Source organism: Calliphora vicina, chromosome 3, assembly GCF_958450345.1.
Source record: "Calliphora vicina chromosome 3, idCalVici1.1, whole genome shotgun sequence".
Taxonomy (NCBI): Eukaryota; Metazoa; Arthropoda; class Insecta; order Diptera; family Calliphoridae; genus Calliphora; species Calliphora vicina.
In genome coordinates this window covers 7461987-7481825 of record NC_088782.1, presented here as the reverse complement: position 1 = coordinate 7481825, position 19839 = coordinate 7461987, and the positions used below count along the sequence as shown (strand labels likewise).

Sequence of the window (19839 nt, the reverse complement as noted above, 5' to 3'; positions counted from 1 at the left end):
AATAACTTTTTCGTGAAAAAACCTAAAAAACGGAATATTTAACAGTGTTAGAAAGCAAGAATCGTTAAAAAATCGTAACAATTAACTAAAATACAGAAATATTACGGCGGCAAAATTTTCATTCTTTCGTGGTAAAATTTTCGGTAGGAAAAAAGAAACGTCGAATAAAACTGAAAAGAAACCACATAATAAAAAAGTTTGCAATAAACTGAAAAACGTGTAATAATAATTATGATAATATTAATAACATAGTAGAAGGATAATAAGTGCGTTTTTTAATTACAAATTATTTGTATATAATACAAATCTTATGTGAAAAAAGCAAAAGAAAAAAAAGAAATATATAAAGTGGAAAGGGAATGAGTGTGTGTTATCAACTATCGTTTCTTCGTTGTTCGTCTTGAGTGTATGTAAGAAAAATGAATGAAAAATTGATGGCTCGCAGTTGCGACGTGAATGACTGAAATGAAATTGGACAAGAAGCAACAAAATATCCCCAACAAAATTGTAAATGTATATATTACATTTACTAATCCTAAATGTAATAATAAATCTCTGCTACCTATAGTTCAATAAACATAATATGGCGGTATAAATAATGTTAATCTATTCAATTGAATTAATATTTAAATTACTAGAGAATTTAGCTAAGCTAAAGACTTTGTTTACATGAAATTAATAAAAAACGTTTGCAAAGTGAGATTTTATAAAATAAAAGAGGGAAAATATTGAAAATAAATATTTTTTGATAGTTTTAAATTTTAGTTGATTTCATATTTTTTATTTTGCATTTAAAACAAATTCAAAGGTGCAGAATAAACTACCTAGATTTAGATTTTTTTGTAAATGGGTTAATATAATAAACAAGTAAATAATCCAATGGTTTGAGACTTGACTTTCATAAGAGACATCTATCAGCAACAATGACAATTAGACAAATGTGCGGCGAAGAAAAATTAAAAGAAACTAATAAAAAAAATGTACTTAATATAACTATAGCAGTTTTAAATAGTATTTGAAATAATTATTAAAAAAAAATAAGTTATTAGAATAATGCAAAATCAAAGAATTAGCAATTTAGTAGACTAAGTAAAAAATAATTGCTAAAATCGTATGTATTCTACTAATTTCTTCTTCTTCTTTCTTTACAAGTAATGTGAATTGTGGCGAAAAAAGGTAGAAGAAGAATGATGAAAACGAAATAACTCAGATTTTTAATACATCACTAAAGTGTTTTTTTGTCTTAATATTCATCAAAAATTTTTACATTTACAGATTCTAAGGATACAATTGTAATTAAAATAAATTCACCTAAGGCAACATTAAATTAAAGTCAGTGTGAATAATATGAAAAGTTTATATTATGGTGCGTTCAATTAATTAAAATCGTCATATAAAATACACACAAAATTATTTGTGGGACTGAACGAATTTAAGTGCAAAACAAGAAGGCGGAAATTGCAAAGCAAAGAATCGAAGAAGTGAAACACAGTAAAACTGCAAAAACAATAGAATAGAAAGTGTTCAAACAATGTTTGAAATTAAAACATATAAGATAATTGTGCATAAAGGAATCATTAACTATAGTAATAATAAAACTTATAAATTAAGTGATAACTTAATGAACGGCAATATTTTCAACTAAAAAACTGAAAGAAAAAAAAAACAATTGTATTAAAAAGTATCAAAACTATAAAATAATAACTCAAGAAGCACACGCCTTTGCGCACAAGTGTGTTTACTGCACACCAATGGAAACAACCACCTTTTAGTTACTTACACTACTACTGCAACTGATTATCAAGAATAACGTCCAGAAAACAAAAACCAAGGAAAAGAGTCATTAACAAATCAAAGTTCTATAAATATTTGGAAAAAAGTTATTTTGACGATCACAGAAATTCCCGCTGCATATTAATCATATAAAAATGTCTAAAGCAGAAACAACCAAGAGAAACATAACAACAATAACAATATTCACTTCAATACCAATCTATTTAATGGACTTTTGAAAATAGAATACTCATTACATAGTAAGTAACTCCGGTTACAGTTACAACAAACAACAAGTAGAAAGATTAATATACAATAAAGACACAAATATTACACATACACAACAAGACAGACGGACAGACACAATTTTTAAAAGAACACCATAAACATACATTATTTGTATGTAACTTAGTGTCTATAAATTTAACAACGAAATAAATACATGTGTTTGCTTCCGTTTATCCTGCACAAACAATGTCACAAAGAGGTAAACGCGGTAATCATTTACACCACCCACGACTTGATGTTGAGCCGCAACCTCCTCCCACAAAACGACGTAAAGGTCGACCTCCCAACGGTGGCGGCGGAGGTTTGGGCGGCGGTCTCGGCGGAGGCGGAGGAAGTGGCGGTGGGCCCGGCAATAATATAAATTTTCCCGGCAATCCAGTAAATGTCAATTGTGTTAGACCCATAATAACAAGCAGTGCGACATCGGTAGACCTTGAACCCAATCAGCACGCTGCCGTCGGTGGCGAAGACATTATCAGTTCTACTAGTGCAAAAGCTGCAGGTAGTCAAGGATCATCATCATCTGTAGCAACGTGGCAGGCACGATCTGTTTCAGACATAAAAATGTCTAGCATTTACAATCGAAGCTCAACGGAAGCTCCAGCTGAACTCTATCGGTAAGATTATATGCTAGTTGCTATGAATTGCCTTTATTTCTATTTCTATTTGCATCCATTTCCTCGTTAATATAGTAAGGATCTCATAAGCGCGATGAAATTGCCAGATTCTGAACAATTAGCTAACTATGAATACCTCGTTGTAAACGATCAATGGAAACAAGAATGGGAACGAGGCGTTCAAGTGCCAGTAAATCCGGATTCACTTCCCGAGCCATATGTTGAAGTGCTGACAGAACCCATAGTGCCACCTGCTCATGATTTTAAACTGTAAGTTACAATATTTATACAGATTTAAATCGAAATCTTTAATATACATTATACATTATTTTCACAGTCCAAAAAATCGCTTCCTGCGCATAACTAAAGATGAGAACTATTCACCCGAATTGCACTGTCTTACAAATGTTGTTGCTCTAGCCGAAAACTCCTGCGCTTACGACATCGACCGGGTTGATTCGTCATGGTTGCATCTTTACAATACTGATCGCAAACAGTATGGGGCATTCTCCATCAGTGAAACACAGTTTGAGCGTGTGATAGAAGAATTAGAAGTATGCTTATCCAACGCAATTAACGTTGAATCGATTTAAACGTAACATATGCATTCACTTTCAGATACGTTGCTGGGAGCAAATTCAGGTCATTTTGAAGAATGAAGAGGGCCTCGGTATCGAATATGATGAAAATGTCATATGTGACGTATGTCGTTCGCCTGATTCGGAGGAAGCTAACGAAATGGTTTTCTGTGATAATTGCAATATATGTGTACATCAGGCGTGTTATGGTATTACTGCTATCCCATCAGGTAAATTTAATTTAATGTTTATATTGCAACTTTATTAAATGCTTAAATAATATAAATATGCAGTGCAAAATAGCATAACTAGCCGAATGTGAGAGTTTTTGAATGATCAAAGTTTAAATTCTTTTCACAATAATATAATACAGACGAAGGTGAAACCTTTCAAAATGTAAAGCTTTTGAAGCTGAATTGATCGATCTTCTGTAGGTTGGGGGAGATGTTATAGCAGTTAAACAACTTTTTTATCACAAAAGGAGCAGATTATGGATCCAAGTGCGAGGGCTGGCAGTCTTAAACCTTACCTTAATTTTTTTTTCCAAAACGAGGCATTATTGTTTCTTTTTATAATATTTTTGTATTAATCAACTTCTCGGTGTGACTATTATCTGCCATAAAACCACTTGATGCCTCTCTGACTTACAACCACTGCTACCTTATAATATAGAATTGTCTGTGGCGTTACAGTTTTGCGCAATGTCAGATAATAACTCCGGAGTATTATCATATCTACTACTTATTGCTCTAATTGGACAATGATCCGTAACCATATTTTTACCCTAATACTACTTATATTGTTCACTCTGCCTATCAAGGGTTAGTTAGTCCTATTTCTCCATATTACCTTATAGCAGTTGTTGAGTGTTGGTTTGATCTTGAGTTTCGATGAAACCGCTATGAAAACATGGCTTTAAACCGAAAATTATTGTTCGGTTTTAAGTTTTTTTTTTATATAATTATTTTCAACAGGAAAATTCATATTTAAGAACTGAAAAATAAACATTTATTATATTATGTATAAGGTAGTTTTACAATCTTAGAGTTACATTTGCAAACTCATCTAAAGCTTTTTATACCGTCAGAATTGAAGCTTCCTTCGGAATTATAAAATGCATCCTAGAGTCCGTCTCCAACTTTTTCCATCTTAGATCATTCAGTAAATGCATCATCAAATTCGGAATTCCTCAAGACTCTCTATGGAATGTTGTCTCACCGTAGTAGATTTCCGTGAATATCTAGTCCGATGTAACCGAATTACAAGAACTCGAGAATCCATGTGCCCTTATTCGTATAATATCCTAGTATGGCCCACTTTACTTGATCTTAGCAGTGTACATACTCTTCAATAGGTCCATTATGCATTAAATTGACCAACATTCTACATAAACAGGACAAAATATGCTAAAAATATAGTTTTTTTAAACATTTAAAAAACTCAATCATCACAGAAACCAAAGTGATCGAAAATGAAAATTGACTTGTGTTATTAAAAAAAATACTTACTACCCTCATATTTTTTAAACAATTGGGGTATTCACATATTGTAGTAATGTCCTAATATATTCAGTCCAATTATGAATAAAAATTCTCCGGGAGTTTTTTCCCTTTTCTCATTTTTCCTATTCAAATTCAATGGGAAATTTATTTATTTTATTTATTTTCAACATTGTTTTATGCTAAATTCCCAATTTTTAATTTGATAAATTCACTGAAATTTATTGTTGTAGGATAAGCTAGTTCCTATGTTTAAAACACAACAACAACTATTATAATATATTAGGACATTATGACAATATGACTAATAGCAGACCGTGTAAATACCCCAAATGTGTAAATTTATAAAAGGTTTATAAAATAAAATGTTCATACAAAGTTCTTTTTGTAATCCTTTGATGAATTTAAAAACAGTTTATGAATCTAAATAAGTGTCTCATAATATTCGAATAACAGTTGCCCCGATGGAAATTTTTTTATATCTGTTGTTGAAAAAGCTTCAACAGAAAATATAAACTTTATGAAAATTATAAATAAAATCAATGTTTAGTTTAGAAGAGGTGTGTACTTGCACTCCGAAACCAATGAGGTCCATTAAGGTTTAAAGACGAAACGAAATTCGTATCTAAAGGAAAGAAAATATAAAATATGTATACAATTTTGGAATTATCCTTTGCCGACATATTCCCCTGATAAATCCTAGTACATTGCCGTGATCATATCTAGCTATGTTCTCTAGATCATCGTGGAATCATTCACCTAGCCATTTTGGTCTACTGTTTCTAATTCATCCACATCCTACAATAATCCTGTGTGTTACTGTCCCATTTACCGATGAAGGCTCCAATTGAGCAAAGACCTGTTATAAATCCATTAATGTCCTGAGACTTCTCCTATTCAACCCAATAGCCTCGGATACACAGCAATACGCCCTACTGCTCCGGTATTGGTTGGTAGAATCACGGAATCTTTCTGATATCAACATATAATAGAGACAAATAGGAAGTTTTACCCCCGGTCCATAGTTTCACAAAATCGTTTAAAAAAGTATAATTTTTCTTTGGATTTTTACAGATAATTTTGAACAAAAATACCATATAATCTAAAAGTTTGGGAGTTCCCAAAATCTGAAAAGTATCGAATTTTTTTTTTTAAATTAGCGATGTATTTTTATTATAGAGTTTATATTTATTATAGAGTTTGACATTCCCACGAGTGCTCTTTTGATAGAATGATTTTTGAATGCACAGTAGGATCATATTGGATATGGGTTCACACAGCTACTTATGCTAACTTCTAAACCAGTATAACCAATTTCTATTGGTTATACTGGTTTAGTGAAATAAAAAACGAAAATATTATATTCGGGGCAGCGACAATTAGGGATAAACAAGTTTTTCTCTGCAACAAATATGCTAAAGCCTTAAAAGAGTATGATACACAAAAAACTAAAAAGCTACACACGATAGGTCTCCTGTTCATACGTAATTTGTAAAAAAGTTCCTTTGGAAAAATAGTCCATCTTACAACGTTGATGTTGATTGATTTATCAGATTTTGTATCTCAAAAGTCTGATTTTATATTCACTAACGCGGTGAATAACACTTATCACCGTATTTTTAATGAAATACTATTTAACGATTTTTGAGTGCGACATTATCAAGGCCGAAACTACGACTCTTTCGAAGTATTGTGTACAAATACAAAATTTCAACTCTTCCAGAGATAATACACCACCACAACATTGGAAAAACAAAAATACAACACTAATTTAAAAATGCGAAGTTTACAAATAACATGTCCAAGAAATTTCACATTTATATAAATTGATTTAATAAAACGACAAATTTGTATTCTTAACTTTATGACAAAATGATATACAAATTTTTAATTTTAAAATATTGTTAATTTTTATTTACTGTATCCCAAATTTTAATTTTAATATGCCAGGAATACTATCTGAATTGTCTATGTTCAAAGAATCAACCAATTCGGTACATAAATGATTGATATTTGGAACTGGTGAAATCTTTAATATCCTATTAAATTGTAAAAGTATTGGGAAATAAAAAAATAAATAAAAATTATTTATCGGCCACGGATTGTTTCGAGTGCGCATTGTTTTAAATAGATTTTATCTAATTTTTCACAAAAACAGAACAGTAATATAAAATCGATATAAAAAATGCTTGAAAAAGTACCACTGCATTACGATATTTCAAAACAAAAAAGTGTAATTCTATTAAAATTTCAATAACTCCGTCAAATAATTTTTGAATACAATGAGAAATACCAAGGTTTTTCAATTTTGTCTATAAAATTCAATATTCGTACATTTTTATTTTAATACTGATCACTGAATTTTACAGGTCAATGGCTCTGTCGAACATGTTCAATGGGAATCAAACCGGACTGTGTTTTGTGTCCGAACAAAGGTGGTGCAATGAAGTCAACCAAGTCGGGCAAACATTGGGCCCACGTTTCGTGTGCGCTGTGGATACCAGAAGTCAGTATTGGATGTGTTGACCGCATGGAACCAATTACAAAAATTTCAAGCATTCCAACAAGTCGGTGGGCTTTGTTATGTGTTCTGTGTCGCGGCCGAGATGGTGCTTGCATACAGTGTTCGGTAAAAACATGCAAAACAGCATATCACGTGACGTGCGCCTTCCAACATGGACTGGAAATGCGTGCAATCATTGAGGAGGGTAACGCCGAAGACGGCGTTAAACTTCGATCGTACTGTCATAAGCACAGCGTAAGCAAGGGCAAGAAGGAGGCGATTAACAAAGGAGTAAGCAGTACCAGTTGTAAGAATAGACTGACAGCGGGAATTGGGTCTGGCACAGAAGATGATGATTGTCGGAGGCGTAAGAGTCGAAAATCCGATATGACATCTGAGGAACGTAATCAAGTTCGGGCACGTCGTCTACAGGTATGTTAAAACTCATTTAAATACAAATAGATTCTCTGCTAATAGTGTGTATACATTTTATATTCGATTTTCCCAAAAAATAAAAAATTAAAAAAAATATAGGAAGTTGAGTCTGAATTTGATAAGCATGTTAACATTAAAGACATTAGTTGTCACCTTTTTGATGTGGATGACGATGCCGTTGAGGCCATTTACAACTACTGGAAGCTTAAACGAAAATCGAGAAACAATCGTGCACTTATCCCTCCCAAATCGGAGGATGTTGAAATGATAGCTCGCAAACAAGAGCAGCAAGATCTCGAAAATCACAAGTTAGTAGTTCATCTAAGGCAGGACTTGGAAAGGGTTAGAAACCTTTGTTACATGGTCAGCAGAAGAGAAAAACTCTCACGTTCTCTTTTCAAACTACGAGAACAGGTATTTTACAAACAAATATCCGTACTCACCGATGCAAATACGCAATCAAGTGATGCGAACGAAAAAAGCGACGAACAATTTAAAAATGCAGTCATTTATGCCAACGATGGTCCGACATTATATGATCACTTTTATTCGTCGTGCGACAAAAATACACCCACACAGTACCAAAGTTTAGAGTTTATTTTGGAGAAACTCCTGGGTAGTGCCAAAAGCGGACCAAAAGCTGGCACAAAGGCTTCTAGAGCCTCAACATCAACATCAAAACGTGCTACTACTAAGACATCCACGAACTCTGCATCTACTTCAGCGAATAGTACGAGTTATTCGGCTGGTAAAGCATCAACATCCCCAAATAAAAAAGTTAATAATGGCGGTGTCATATCTAGTAAGGCATCTGCCCTGATTTCCTCTCCGACCGAGAATGTGGAAAAGCAATCGGCAAAGAAAATCACTAATAGACGTTCTGCTCCAACTGCTGCACCATCCACACTTACAACGCCGACGTCAGGGCAACGCACGAGTTCAGGTCGCACCCCGTCATCAAAGACGACGACGGCGTCAGCGTCGGCGAAAACAAAAAATGCACCAAACAGTTCTGATGATAGTTCATCGTCCTCCGGCAGTTCGTCATCGGACGATGACGATTCTTCGTCGGACAATGGCTCCAGTTCGGGAAGTGGTTCTAGCTCTGAGACTGAAAGTGCATCTAGTTCATCGGACTCTGATTCGTCGTCATTGAGTGGCAGCAAAGTTACTTCGTCCAGAGCAAATAAATCCCTCAAAAAACTAAGTCCTTCAAAGAAAAAAGCTAATTCACGGTCTCTCGAAGTGGGTGCAAAACAAAGAAGGAAGAGTATCACTCAGTCCAAAGCGGAAACAGAAACCAACAAAACATCAACAACAAAGTCGACTAAAGACTTCCCCAAAGTTGATATTACTACTGTGCTTTCTAGTTCCAGCGAGATTGAAGCAGAGGCCAATAAGAATAAGAAACAAAAAGTTTCAGTACCTGTTAAGCAATCCAGTAATAATACGTCTGAGACTGAAGCTGGTGTTACCAAAGCAACAACATCGCAGAGCACATCCAATTTACTTTTATCTCAATCGGAGACTAACAAAACTTCACTAACGAAAGAAAACTCAAGTTCATCCAGTGATGAAAGTATCGAAGTAACACCAAAGAAATGTAGGAAACAGTTAACTAAGTCAATGGATTCAGGAAACAAGGATTATATAACAAGGAAGAAAGTAACAGAATCCTCAGTAAATCGAAAATTAATTGAACAAATTTACTCCGATTCGGATAGTTCTTCGGAGTTGGACAACAAAGAAAAAGAAGAACGTGCGGCCGAGAGTAATGTCAGCGATTCACAGAATCAACAAACCATACGAACGAAAGCAGCAATGAAAGAGTTCACTCTGCAACAGCAAACATGCAGTAAAACACAAAAAGATTTATCCACTAGCGGAAATTTGGAAAAACTAAAGGAGATCCAATCCAACTCGCATAAAATTTCAAATGATATCGTTCAGCAGAAACCGCAAAAGTTAAGTTCTGATTTGCTAGTAGTCCCTCAACGACAAGCAGCTAAAAAGGCATCAGAAAACATGAGATCAACCAACTCAAACATATTAACGGGAATGGGATCGTCATCGTCATTTGCCAACACTTCGAATACAGGAACATTGCAACGTGATGTAGAGGTGAAACATCGAGAAACGACTAAACAGAAGGAAAGTGTCAGTGTAAAATCAGATGACAAAGTGGAAAAGAAGAGTAGCACAATTAAATCTAACGACCAACTGGTTGAGAAGCCAACGATAAACAAACGTGGACGTCCCCCAAAGATTATAAAAGAAGCTGCCGAGCCTAGTCAAACATCCTCAGCCACGACTTCAGAACAAACTGCTGGCCCAAGTCGTGCTAAAGAACCTCAAACTTCAATGGACCAAGAAACTAAAAAGGCAGCCTCCACTACAGCGCAAACAAGTGATGATAAGCTAACACAAAGTAGGTCTTCGACTACTCTCGAGTCATCAAAATCAAATGAAAATGCTAAAAACAACATACTCGTGACGTATGTTGTGCCACAAAGGCAAGCAGCAAAGAAAGCGGCAGAACAACTGAAAAATAACAATAAAACTCCACAAGCCAATACAGAGGCAGCAGTAACTGCGACAAATGTTGCAGATGACAAAGAACGCGTCAACAGCATTGAAAAGGAGACAAAACTTAAAACTCCAGAAGATCACAGTGCTAAAGCTGCACCGACACGTCGTATGTCTACGCGGGAGGCTACTTCAAACTTATCCAGCAAGCAGGATGTGCCAGTAGCAACTATGACTGCCAAGAAAACGCCAACAAGTAGCAGGCAACGAGCAAAAGACGAACCACCTATTCAGACTACAATTAACACGACGCCTAAACGTCCTGCACAGTCGATGGATAAGAAACGTAAAGTATCTATAACATCCAGTTCGGAAAGTGATTCTAGCTCTTCGTCGTCTTCCTCGGACGGTAGTGATGACAGTTCTAGCAATAGCGGCAGTAGCTACTCATCTTCCTCATCCGACGATGAGGATGCCAGTGACGCTGAAGAAAAGCGGCTTGAGGAACGTGCTGTTTCCGATACAACGAAGCAAAATGTCCGCAAATCGCTTGACTCTAGAACTATGGTTTCTCAACAAATCTCCAGCAGTGATAACAAGATATCTTCTAAGTTGCCTTCTCAAAAACAATTAAAGCGAAATGTTAGTAACTCTTCCTCCAACATTGACGAGCAAAGTCCAAATAAATCCAGCATTCAAACTCGCAGAAAATCGTCCCAAGTTGAAGAGCCAGTGCAGAAAACTCCTGAAATTAAAACTACTTCGGATTCACAAGCTGAAGATAATTCAACATCCATGCCACAGCCTTCATCTCCATCACCAGTAGCCACGCCTATTACACAGAATAAGAAATCAGATGAGGAAGATGAAGAACCAAAGAATGAAATTGATAGCAATAATACAAATAAGATTCAAGATTCCCAGGTTGAATCCGATAAAGAAGCGGCATGTGAGAAATCAACATCATCTATTCATATTACTGCAGAAATAAACACTGCACCTGAAGACGAGAGTTCTGAAATGAAAAATCCTGTGACTACAAGTGATTTGCACGAAATTATCAAGGATAATATCAACACAAATGAGGAGAGACGGATGAATGATGATGGCATTATTGTTGAACGTATTGAAAATAATGAAACATTAGTGGTAAATAGTAATAGTGATGTTACGCTTATTGAGGACAAACCTACTTCTTTAGTAAGTGTAGATTTATGTTCTGAGGTTCCCATGGATATTGATGAGGAACTCACAACTGCACCAACACATACTAGCTTGCCGTCAGGTGATCACAATAGTTCTTTATTAAAAACTGACGATCTTTTAGTCAATCTTGATCCACCGCCTGCACCAGTGCCAGCTTCACCAATTCCCTCATCAAGTTCGAGTTGCGAAGAAAATGACGATCAATCTAATGTCAGTAATGACGACCAAGAGAATCTAGATTCAACTCACACTACCAAATCTCGAAGAACCATCCCTGGCAGTCCTCCCATTTCGGCCGAAGAAGAACACACACATCACACTCAACATCTGCTCAATGAAATGGAACTAGTGCGAGCGTTAGAAGAGGAACGTAAGAAGGACTTGGCAGCTGCTAATGCTGAAGAAATGAAGTTTGGCGAATCAAAATCTCCCGGAGTAGCAGTCATTGCCCCAGAACCATTGGAAATAATAGATCTAGATTCAAACTCCAATTCGGATCATATGGCTTCTCCACAAAAACAACCGTTAGATGTTCCTACCACACTGGAACTGAATACGGCGCCATTAGAAATCTCTCCATTATCTTTTGGCAAGTCTTCTCAAATGGAATCAAATAAAAATCAACAAAATATCGATTCGTTAGAGCAAGACACTAAACTACAATCTTCGTTAAGCCTTTCAAGAACTTCTCCCTCTACTACTAAGGTCTCCTGTGATCCATTACCAATCAGCACACACACTTCAACGCTTGAAAGTGCTCATCATCCTATAGTAGATACAATACTTGATCTTGAAGATAATGCAAAGAAGAAACGGGAAGAAAATCAGCAGCAACAAATGCACAGTTTCCCAAATGAGCTCTTGAATACGTCTCCGTTTGGCAGTCATTCAGTTGGACACGTTTTAGATGCACATTCTGAGAATTTAAACAATCTTCTGACGAACGACAGCAATATTAGAAAGGATATTTCCGAGGAAGACAGTTTCCAAGCAACGAGAAATCTCTTGGAAAAACTCAGGAAAAAACGTAATCGCGCAGACGAACCTAAAGAACCAGATCTTATGTTGCCACCACCAACGCCAGCCATACCATCCGTATTTCCCTTTCACAACGCAGCCGATCCGGAAGATATTATTCATGCTCAGAAGGAAAACGCTATGTCATCACTCGAAGCAAATAGTGCTGGTCATTATAACATTGAATCTACACAACCAACTCAAACAACAACTCCACAAACACACAATAGCCACAATTTGTTAGTCAGTTCATCACCAAATACAGCAGCCGTTCCGAACAAAGATAATAACCTGGATATTTATGGCAATATGTCCCACAACAGCTCGGCCGATTCAGCAAGGACATCGGCTGATGCAGACAACATTTGTAGCATGAGTAATACCTTGTCGTTGTCCACTTACATAGAAGGAAATGGTCAATCCATGCAGTCGCAACCACAACTACCAATTTCACCTATGCAACAACATTCTGCACAACATACACCAACACCCCATCATCCTCATCAGGGCACAACACCTAATTCCAATTACACACAACAACAGCAACCACACACACCAGCCCAGCAAACAAATGTGGCCGAGCTGACGTCGCTAATACAAAACGAGCTGGCAAGCCAAGCAGCAACCTCTTCGTTGAGTAAAACTCCAACAATAGATGCATTTGGTTCTAAACAAAACAACAATACCATGTCTTCCAATGATGTTTCGGCTGATCGTGTCTCAGGCACAACGCCTGATTTTGTGGACTTGCATGCAGCGGCAGCAGCCTCCTCAGCTTCGATTGGTAGCAATAAATTAGTGGTCGATTGTGACTTTGACGAAAACACACGCATGCAATCTCCTTACACGATGCAGGCAAATCGTATCTGGAATGAAAATGATTTAATAGCAGCAAGGAGATCCACGTCACCAAGCTCAGTGTCTGAATCGAATGATCAATCGCCCTCGATTGATTTGCAACCGCAACAGCAGCAGCAGCAAACATCAGTTCAACACCAAATTCCCCTCCAAAATACCCATGTTCAGTCGCAACATACAATTGCACCAAATGTGCTCAACAACAGCAGCAGCGCCAGCAATAGCAACGCCATTAACAAGAACTCCTTCTTCAGTTCTATAAACAACTTCGCATTGACCTCCTCCTTCCAACAGCATCCACTGCAAACGCAAAATCAACTGAACCAGCAAACGCAACAGCAGTCTTCGTTACCAAATGGCATAGACTCGATGATATACAATCAAAGCTATAACAGTTCAACAGCCACGACCCCAACTTCGCAAGGAACACCTCAGCAACAACAATCAAATGTACAGCAGCAGTCTAGAACCCAACAGTACAACGGTTCAGTTGGTTTGTTTCATGACGCGGCCTCAAATTTGCCTAACATTAATCAAATACCATTTGTATCAAATGATGGCAGTTCTGGAACTGGAGCAAGTGTAATGTATCCCGCTGGACCGGGTATAGGAAATAATGTGAATGCCGGATCTAATAGTGGCAACCAACAGCAGTACAACTCAAACACAGCTATTGGCAGTACTAACACGTCGGGTGTTCAGTACAGTGGTGCAGCATTTACATCTTCGACGCACAATATTGCATTGACGGCGGCAATTGTTGGAGTTTCTGCGTCTGGCAGTCTCATCGACCACAATTCGCCGCGTCACCATCAATTGCGACCTACCCATCAATTCAATCTAACATCACCGAATAATGCCAACACAGCAACATCATTCAATAGCATGCATTTGGGAAGTTGTGCAGAGAGCATGATGGCCAGCAGTCAACCGACCTCCCATCACACAACTCCAACAAAAGACTCACCCTCAAAGGCAAATCGTTCGTCGTCTCGATATAGTCAGCAAACACAACAGCAGCAACAGCTGCGAAGTTCACATAAATCTCCACAAGTGACTCAACCCAAATCTCCTGGTAAATCTCCTAGACAAATGGAATTGCTTAGCAAACAACTGCAGCAGCAGCAGCAGGCGCACACTTCTCTGACAGAATTTACAAATTTGGGTTCCAAACCTACCAAATACGATCCCTTAACACATACATTAGCCGGTAAACCGCGCCAAAGAGCGCCTCGTGGTACAGGAAGCGGTTCTCGTGGCCGTGGCAGAGGACGAGGACGTAACCGAGGTGGAAGTGTACCAAATGCATTGATACCTCTACCAATTCCCATGTCTGAATATGTGAGTGCAGATAATCTGGTCGGTACACCCTTCGAGTTCAGTTACGAGGAAGAAATGGCAGCACCTGGCATGGAAAATCTACAGTCGCTACGCGATCGTCGCCGTTCTTTCGATTGCAGAAATGCCCAAAATTCAGAAGGTCTAAAATATCGTAGTCCCAGCTACAATGCAGGAGCTTGTAAAGTTCGACACAATGCAGCAGGCTCAACGTCGGTAACAGTACCAGCATCCGCATCGAGCACAGAGTCAATAGTTAACTGCAACAACAACATTAAAGGTAGTACGACCACCAATCTGCATTCAATTGTTCAACCCATGTTACCGGGACCTGTGGACATGCGTACATACAACCTGGGCTTTGAACCCCAACATTCCAGTGCGTCTCAAGAAGCCTACAACAATAATTTACTTGGCGCCTTCGATTCGGGTACAGCTGATCAAACTCTCTCGGAGTTTGATGAGGAGGATGAGCGGGAATTCCAATCAGCTTTAAGAGCAACGGGTACGACAAGTTCAATAACTACAGCAAAGCAATTGCAAATTTCTTTGTCATCCTCAATAAATACCTCGTCAATGGGAACAGCGAATGCTGTTGATTCGGTAGCCAGTGCCAACAACTCCCTTATACAAACATATTCAGAAACGATGGCCACTACAACGGTTGCCGGCATATCAAATGCTCAAGGTTCGGCAACGAGCATGAGCGTAGCTGCAACAACCAAAACCTGCCCGTCAACTAACATCACGACAGCAATGATTTCGGCCGAATTGGTGACAGATTTGCAAACGTCCATGGAAACCACATCTGAGGATGTTTCGATTGATTCGGACACTACTTTAACTACCAAAGCCTCACTGTCGGACTCTCGAAACCAATTGAAACTCAAAATTAAGGGACCCTTAGCCTATCCTGACAGTTATCACAATTCAAATGTAATTACACACGCTTCTACATCCGTGCAATCAAATATCAGCAATGTCCAATCTATGGCTTCCACTAACGCCACTATAAGTGCTTCAGTGAGTGGAAGTGGCACCAACTCTAGACGCATGCGTAAGAAAGAGCTGCTTAGTTTGTATGTGGTGCAGAAAGACAATCATGGAGATGATTCGTCGTGTGGTTTGCCTCCTGCCGATTCAAATCTTCTCTCAAATGTCATGTCGGAAACCATCAGAAAAACTGAAAGTGTTTGCAGTGAAGTGGACGAGTATGGGTCAGAATTTACAGCTGGCTCAACGAGCAGCAAACGCTTCAAAAAGAACTCTAGTCGAGAACTACGTTCTCTAGATATTATGGTGGCAGATATGAACGATATGACGGCGGTAAATCTAGGTGCTGATGGTCGCAGACGTAGCGGTTGTTCGTCTGGAAGTGCGGAAAATAGTGTAGTAAAAATAGGCGCGGCTAGCAGTGCAGGAAAAAGACGTGGCAGAAGTAAGACTCTCGAGGGAGCCGAAGATGAGCCTGCTCCAAAACTAAAAATCAAAATTCGAGGCCTTGCCGAGGGCAATGCCAGTGCCACTGCCACAGTCGGTAGCTGTGAAAGTAGCTTTAATAATTACGAAGTCGCCCGCAGATCTGTTGCCTGTCCACCAAAGAAGCGCTTGACCTCGAACTATACTCCCACATTGGAAGATTTAATGCGAGATTCGATGAATTACCGCGACCAAGTTATGCAAGAGTTTGGTGGAGACGACGATGAACGTACAAAACGAACATCATCTACCTTTAACACAACTGCATCTAAAACACTCGCTGATCCATCAACACATCAGAAGAAAATGAAATCGTCAAAGTCTAAAAAAGAGAAAAAGGATAAAAAACGTCACAAAAATAAAGATTTCGATGATAATATGAGCTGCATTAGTGGAGCGAATAACAGCATGATTACCACATTGATCGAACAGCCAACAAGTGCATCTCCCGGAGAACCACCAAAATTGATATTGAGGATTAATAAACGCAAAGCAGAGTCAACGGCCACAGACACAAGTAGATCATCGCCTGCCACAGCCAACACAGTATTGTCACCCGAAGGCCCCTCTGCACCCATACGGCTCAAATTGGCACGTGTAGCAGAAGGTGGTGGCTACGTAATAGGCGACAAAAAGCGTAAAAAAGGCAAAAAGTCTAATTCAATAGCAAACACAGAAGATTTGGCAAATGCAAATTCCAACACAAGCTGCAGCAATGCAGTGACCACACCTGTCTCTATAAACGAGATTGAAAAGTTTACCGAAGACGCTAATGCTCGGCTGGGCATGGCAACATCACCAGCAGCAACGTTTACAAATTACACAGGAAGTGATGTTGGTGTGGGCGAGCCACCCTCAATGGCAGAAACTGATGCAGATGCAGCTAAAGATTCAAGCACACCCTCGCCTTGTCTGGTAATTGACTCGAGCAAGAGCAACGATATACACGACTCTTCGAACACAGCCAGCTCTTTAAATGATATATCGGCGCCTTGTATCTCCGAATCAATTCATTCTATGGCAGTTACACCAACCGCCGTCACAATGGTATCGCGCAATTGCAATGACAACAGCAATAGTCAATCCTCTGCATTGAGTAGTGGTCACAGTCGTCTTAGTAATTCAAATTCAAACTCTTTGATGAGCGCCACCCATCAGAGTCAAGCTAGCACTGGGAACAGCAGCAGCAACACAACTAATCAAAACAACCATACCAACACAAACAACAGCAGCAGTAACAGCAACAGTGGTACCGGCAGCAGTAGCATACTGGGCTTGCAAAAGAATTGTGAAGTTAGATGATGATAAGTGATGGATTGTACAGTAAAAAAATTTAAAAGGTCTCCTTAGGATATAGATATTTGCTCATCTTGATGTTTGGGTTATGGCTAAAGTACCAAGCAACCAACCAACCTGTACATAGTGTTTCTGTTATATTTGCCCCTGCAATTCATGCATTAGCTACTGACCATATTAAGTTTCTTCAATTTATGTTAAATTGCTCCTCATTTTAAACTAACTGTTCGTCTACTTTAAAAAAGCCTTTATGATCGTTATTGTCGATTGTGTATTGACTCCTCCCTCCCATTACATACGCTTAAATGAAATTTGTTGTTAAATTTAAATCCGTTTAGTACTGCAAATAACCAACTATAAATTTAGATAAGCAAATATCTTTCAATATCGAGGCAAGGAGGATGACATGTTGTTTCCTAATTTACACCATTAACACATAAATAGTTAAATTTAGAGATGATATCATCGATGATTACAATTGCAATATCAAATATTGCAACCTTGTTCTGCAATATTTTCAAACCACTTCAACATATTGGTTGTTTGTTGGTATATCTATTATCATCTGTTGAATCTGAACGGTTAAAATGATGTACTACCTACCAACCAACCAACCACTCTACTATACTATGTTTTATCGAATAGAGCAGCAAGTCTGTTACGTATGTATTTTATGTTTTCGTAGCTTAAAACTAGGCAAGGATAATAGTAAACATCCTCTTATGTAAAAAGTCCTCTATAAAGTTGCAGCAAAATAATAAAGTTATAATACAAATTAATTTTAGTAAAAAAAAAACATTATAGTAAAATTTTAAGAAACTAAAAAAAAGATATTTTATCGCTATAAGTAAAAAAAAAAGTTTTAAAAATGTATCGAAATGTAAATATATGTAACTGTAATAGTAATAATAATAATAATTTTAAAAGTTTATAAAATAAATAAAATAAAAAAAGAAATAAATTCCAAATCTGATTATATAACTACTCTTAATATAAATTAATGCATGAATGCATGAATGATTGAATGCAGAAATAAACACATGCATACCTTCTTTATACATACAAATTTATTTATATATAAATAATATTGTAGAAATCACATTTAGTTAGTTGTATACATTGTATATGTGTAAATATTTATGTAATATTACAATTATTATATTATGTATAATTAAAATTATTGTTCGTTAAATACAAAAACGAAATATTGTCAAAGCAAATAAGCATTATCCGCAAAATATTTTATTAAAACAAAATTATGATTAAGATTAATTTTAGTATAAATTAAAATTTAAACAACAAAAACTTGAAAATAAAACAAAAAGCCTTATTAACAAAAAATAATAAAAAAAAAAACGGAATTTTTATTTTCATCATTATTATACCCAGGAGAAAGGCTCCATAACTGGTTATATAAACATAGAGATTCCACTACCGTTATTTAGCGATTTGTGTAAGACTTTCACAATGAGATATAATTGGGAAAACCATTGAGCGACCTTCATTTGAGTGATACTAGATTCACCAATATATTCTCTCGACAGTCCCAGAAGCCCGTCCACATCCAACACCCTAACCTGCCCTTCATGCTCCATTATCCTGGCATGAACCTCCGTTATGGCAAGAAATCCCTATAAATAACTAACATCCCCCATGGATTCCCTTTCGTCCCTAAAAGCTTAACCCAGCTACCCCTTCGTCAGAACACACTTCCGTAACAAAAAATGTATCAGTATTAGTAGCTTTTCATTGCTCATTTTGATATGAAAGCTTATAAAAATGTATATCAATATATAAAGAAATTAAAATCGGTTGAAAATTGTAGAAGTTATTCAATTTTTCATTAAAACCTTTTTTAGTATTTACTACCCCACCCCCGAATAGGAATAAAAAAATATTCTGTCAAAAAATGTATGTCGTAAGGTAAAAAAGTGATATTATTGCAACAAGATTCCACTTACCATATCGTTTTCTATGGACTTTATTCCAATAACGTTACTGTCAGTGTCGTCCAAGAACTTTAATTGGTCAAAATACCACAATTTAGATTTATAAAGTTCATTTTTTGATGACCCTGACCTCATGCTGTTCTTTACTTTTTTGACTTCTCTCTTGTATGAAGATGTGTATAGTATATACATATATTTAGTTTTTTAATACCAGTACCCGATTTGATTCTGGATTCACCTCTTTCATTTGTTCAATGATCATGCTAATCTCATTTTCCTTGGCGTCGGCACAATGATCTTTTTTAATCTGCCACAAAACTGTATATGCTTGGTATATTTCAAGAAAAGGGCTCCAGAATGAAATTATTGTTTGCCTTTTTTCAAATTGGTCTGTAACACCAAATTTTATTTTATTATTAAAAAAGTTGTTTGTGAATCAGATATAATCTTACCACAATTACTGAATCGAATATATGT

The 19839-nt window shown here is 37.0% G+C and overlaps 1 protein-coding gene across 1 annotated transcript; it reads left to right on the top strand.

The window, feature by feature from the left end:
- Positions 1-1038: 1038 nt before the first annotated feature.
- Positions 1039-18374, top strand: rno (rhinoceros). Its single transcript, XM_065502982.1, has 6 exons — positions 1039-2678; positions 2754-2948; positions 3016-3232; positions 3297-3486; positions 7125-7690; positions 7793-18374. The coding sequence occupies exons 1-6, from the start codon at positions 2248-2250 to the stop codon at positions 17417-17419; spliced, it is 11226 nt and encodes a 3741-aa protein (XP_065359054.1). The 5' UTR covers positions 1039-2247; the 3' UTR covers positions 17420-18374.
- The last annotated feature ends 1465 nt before the right edge of the window (positions 18375-19839 follow it).

Coding starts and splice junctions, on each gene's coding strand:
- rno (XM_065502982.1), top strand. CDS start 2,248: ATGTCACAAAGAGGTAAACGCGGTAATCATTTACACCACCCACGACTT. Junction 3,233..3,296: donor GTGTGATAGAAGAATTAGAA/GTATGCTTATCC, acceptor ATTCACTTTCAG/ATACGTTGCTGGGAGCAAAT. Junction 3,487..7,124: donor TATTACTGCTATCCCATCAG/GTAAATTTAATT, acceptor TGAATTTTACAG/GTCAATGGCTCTGTCGAACA.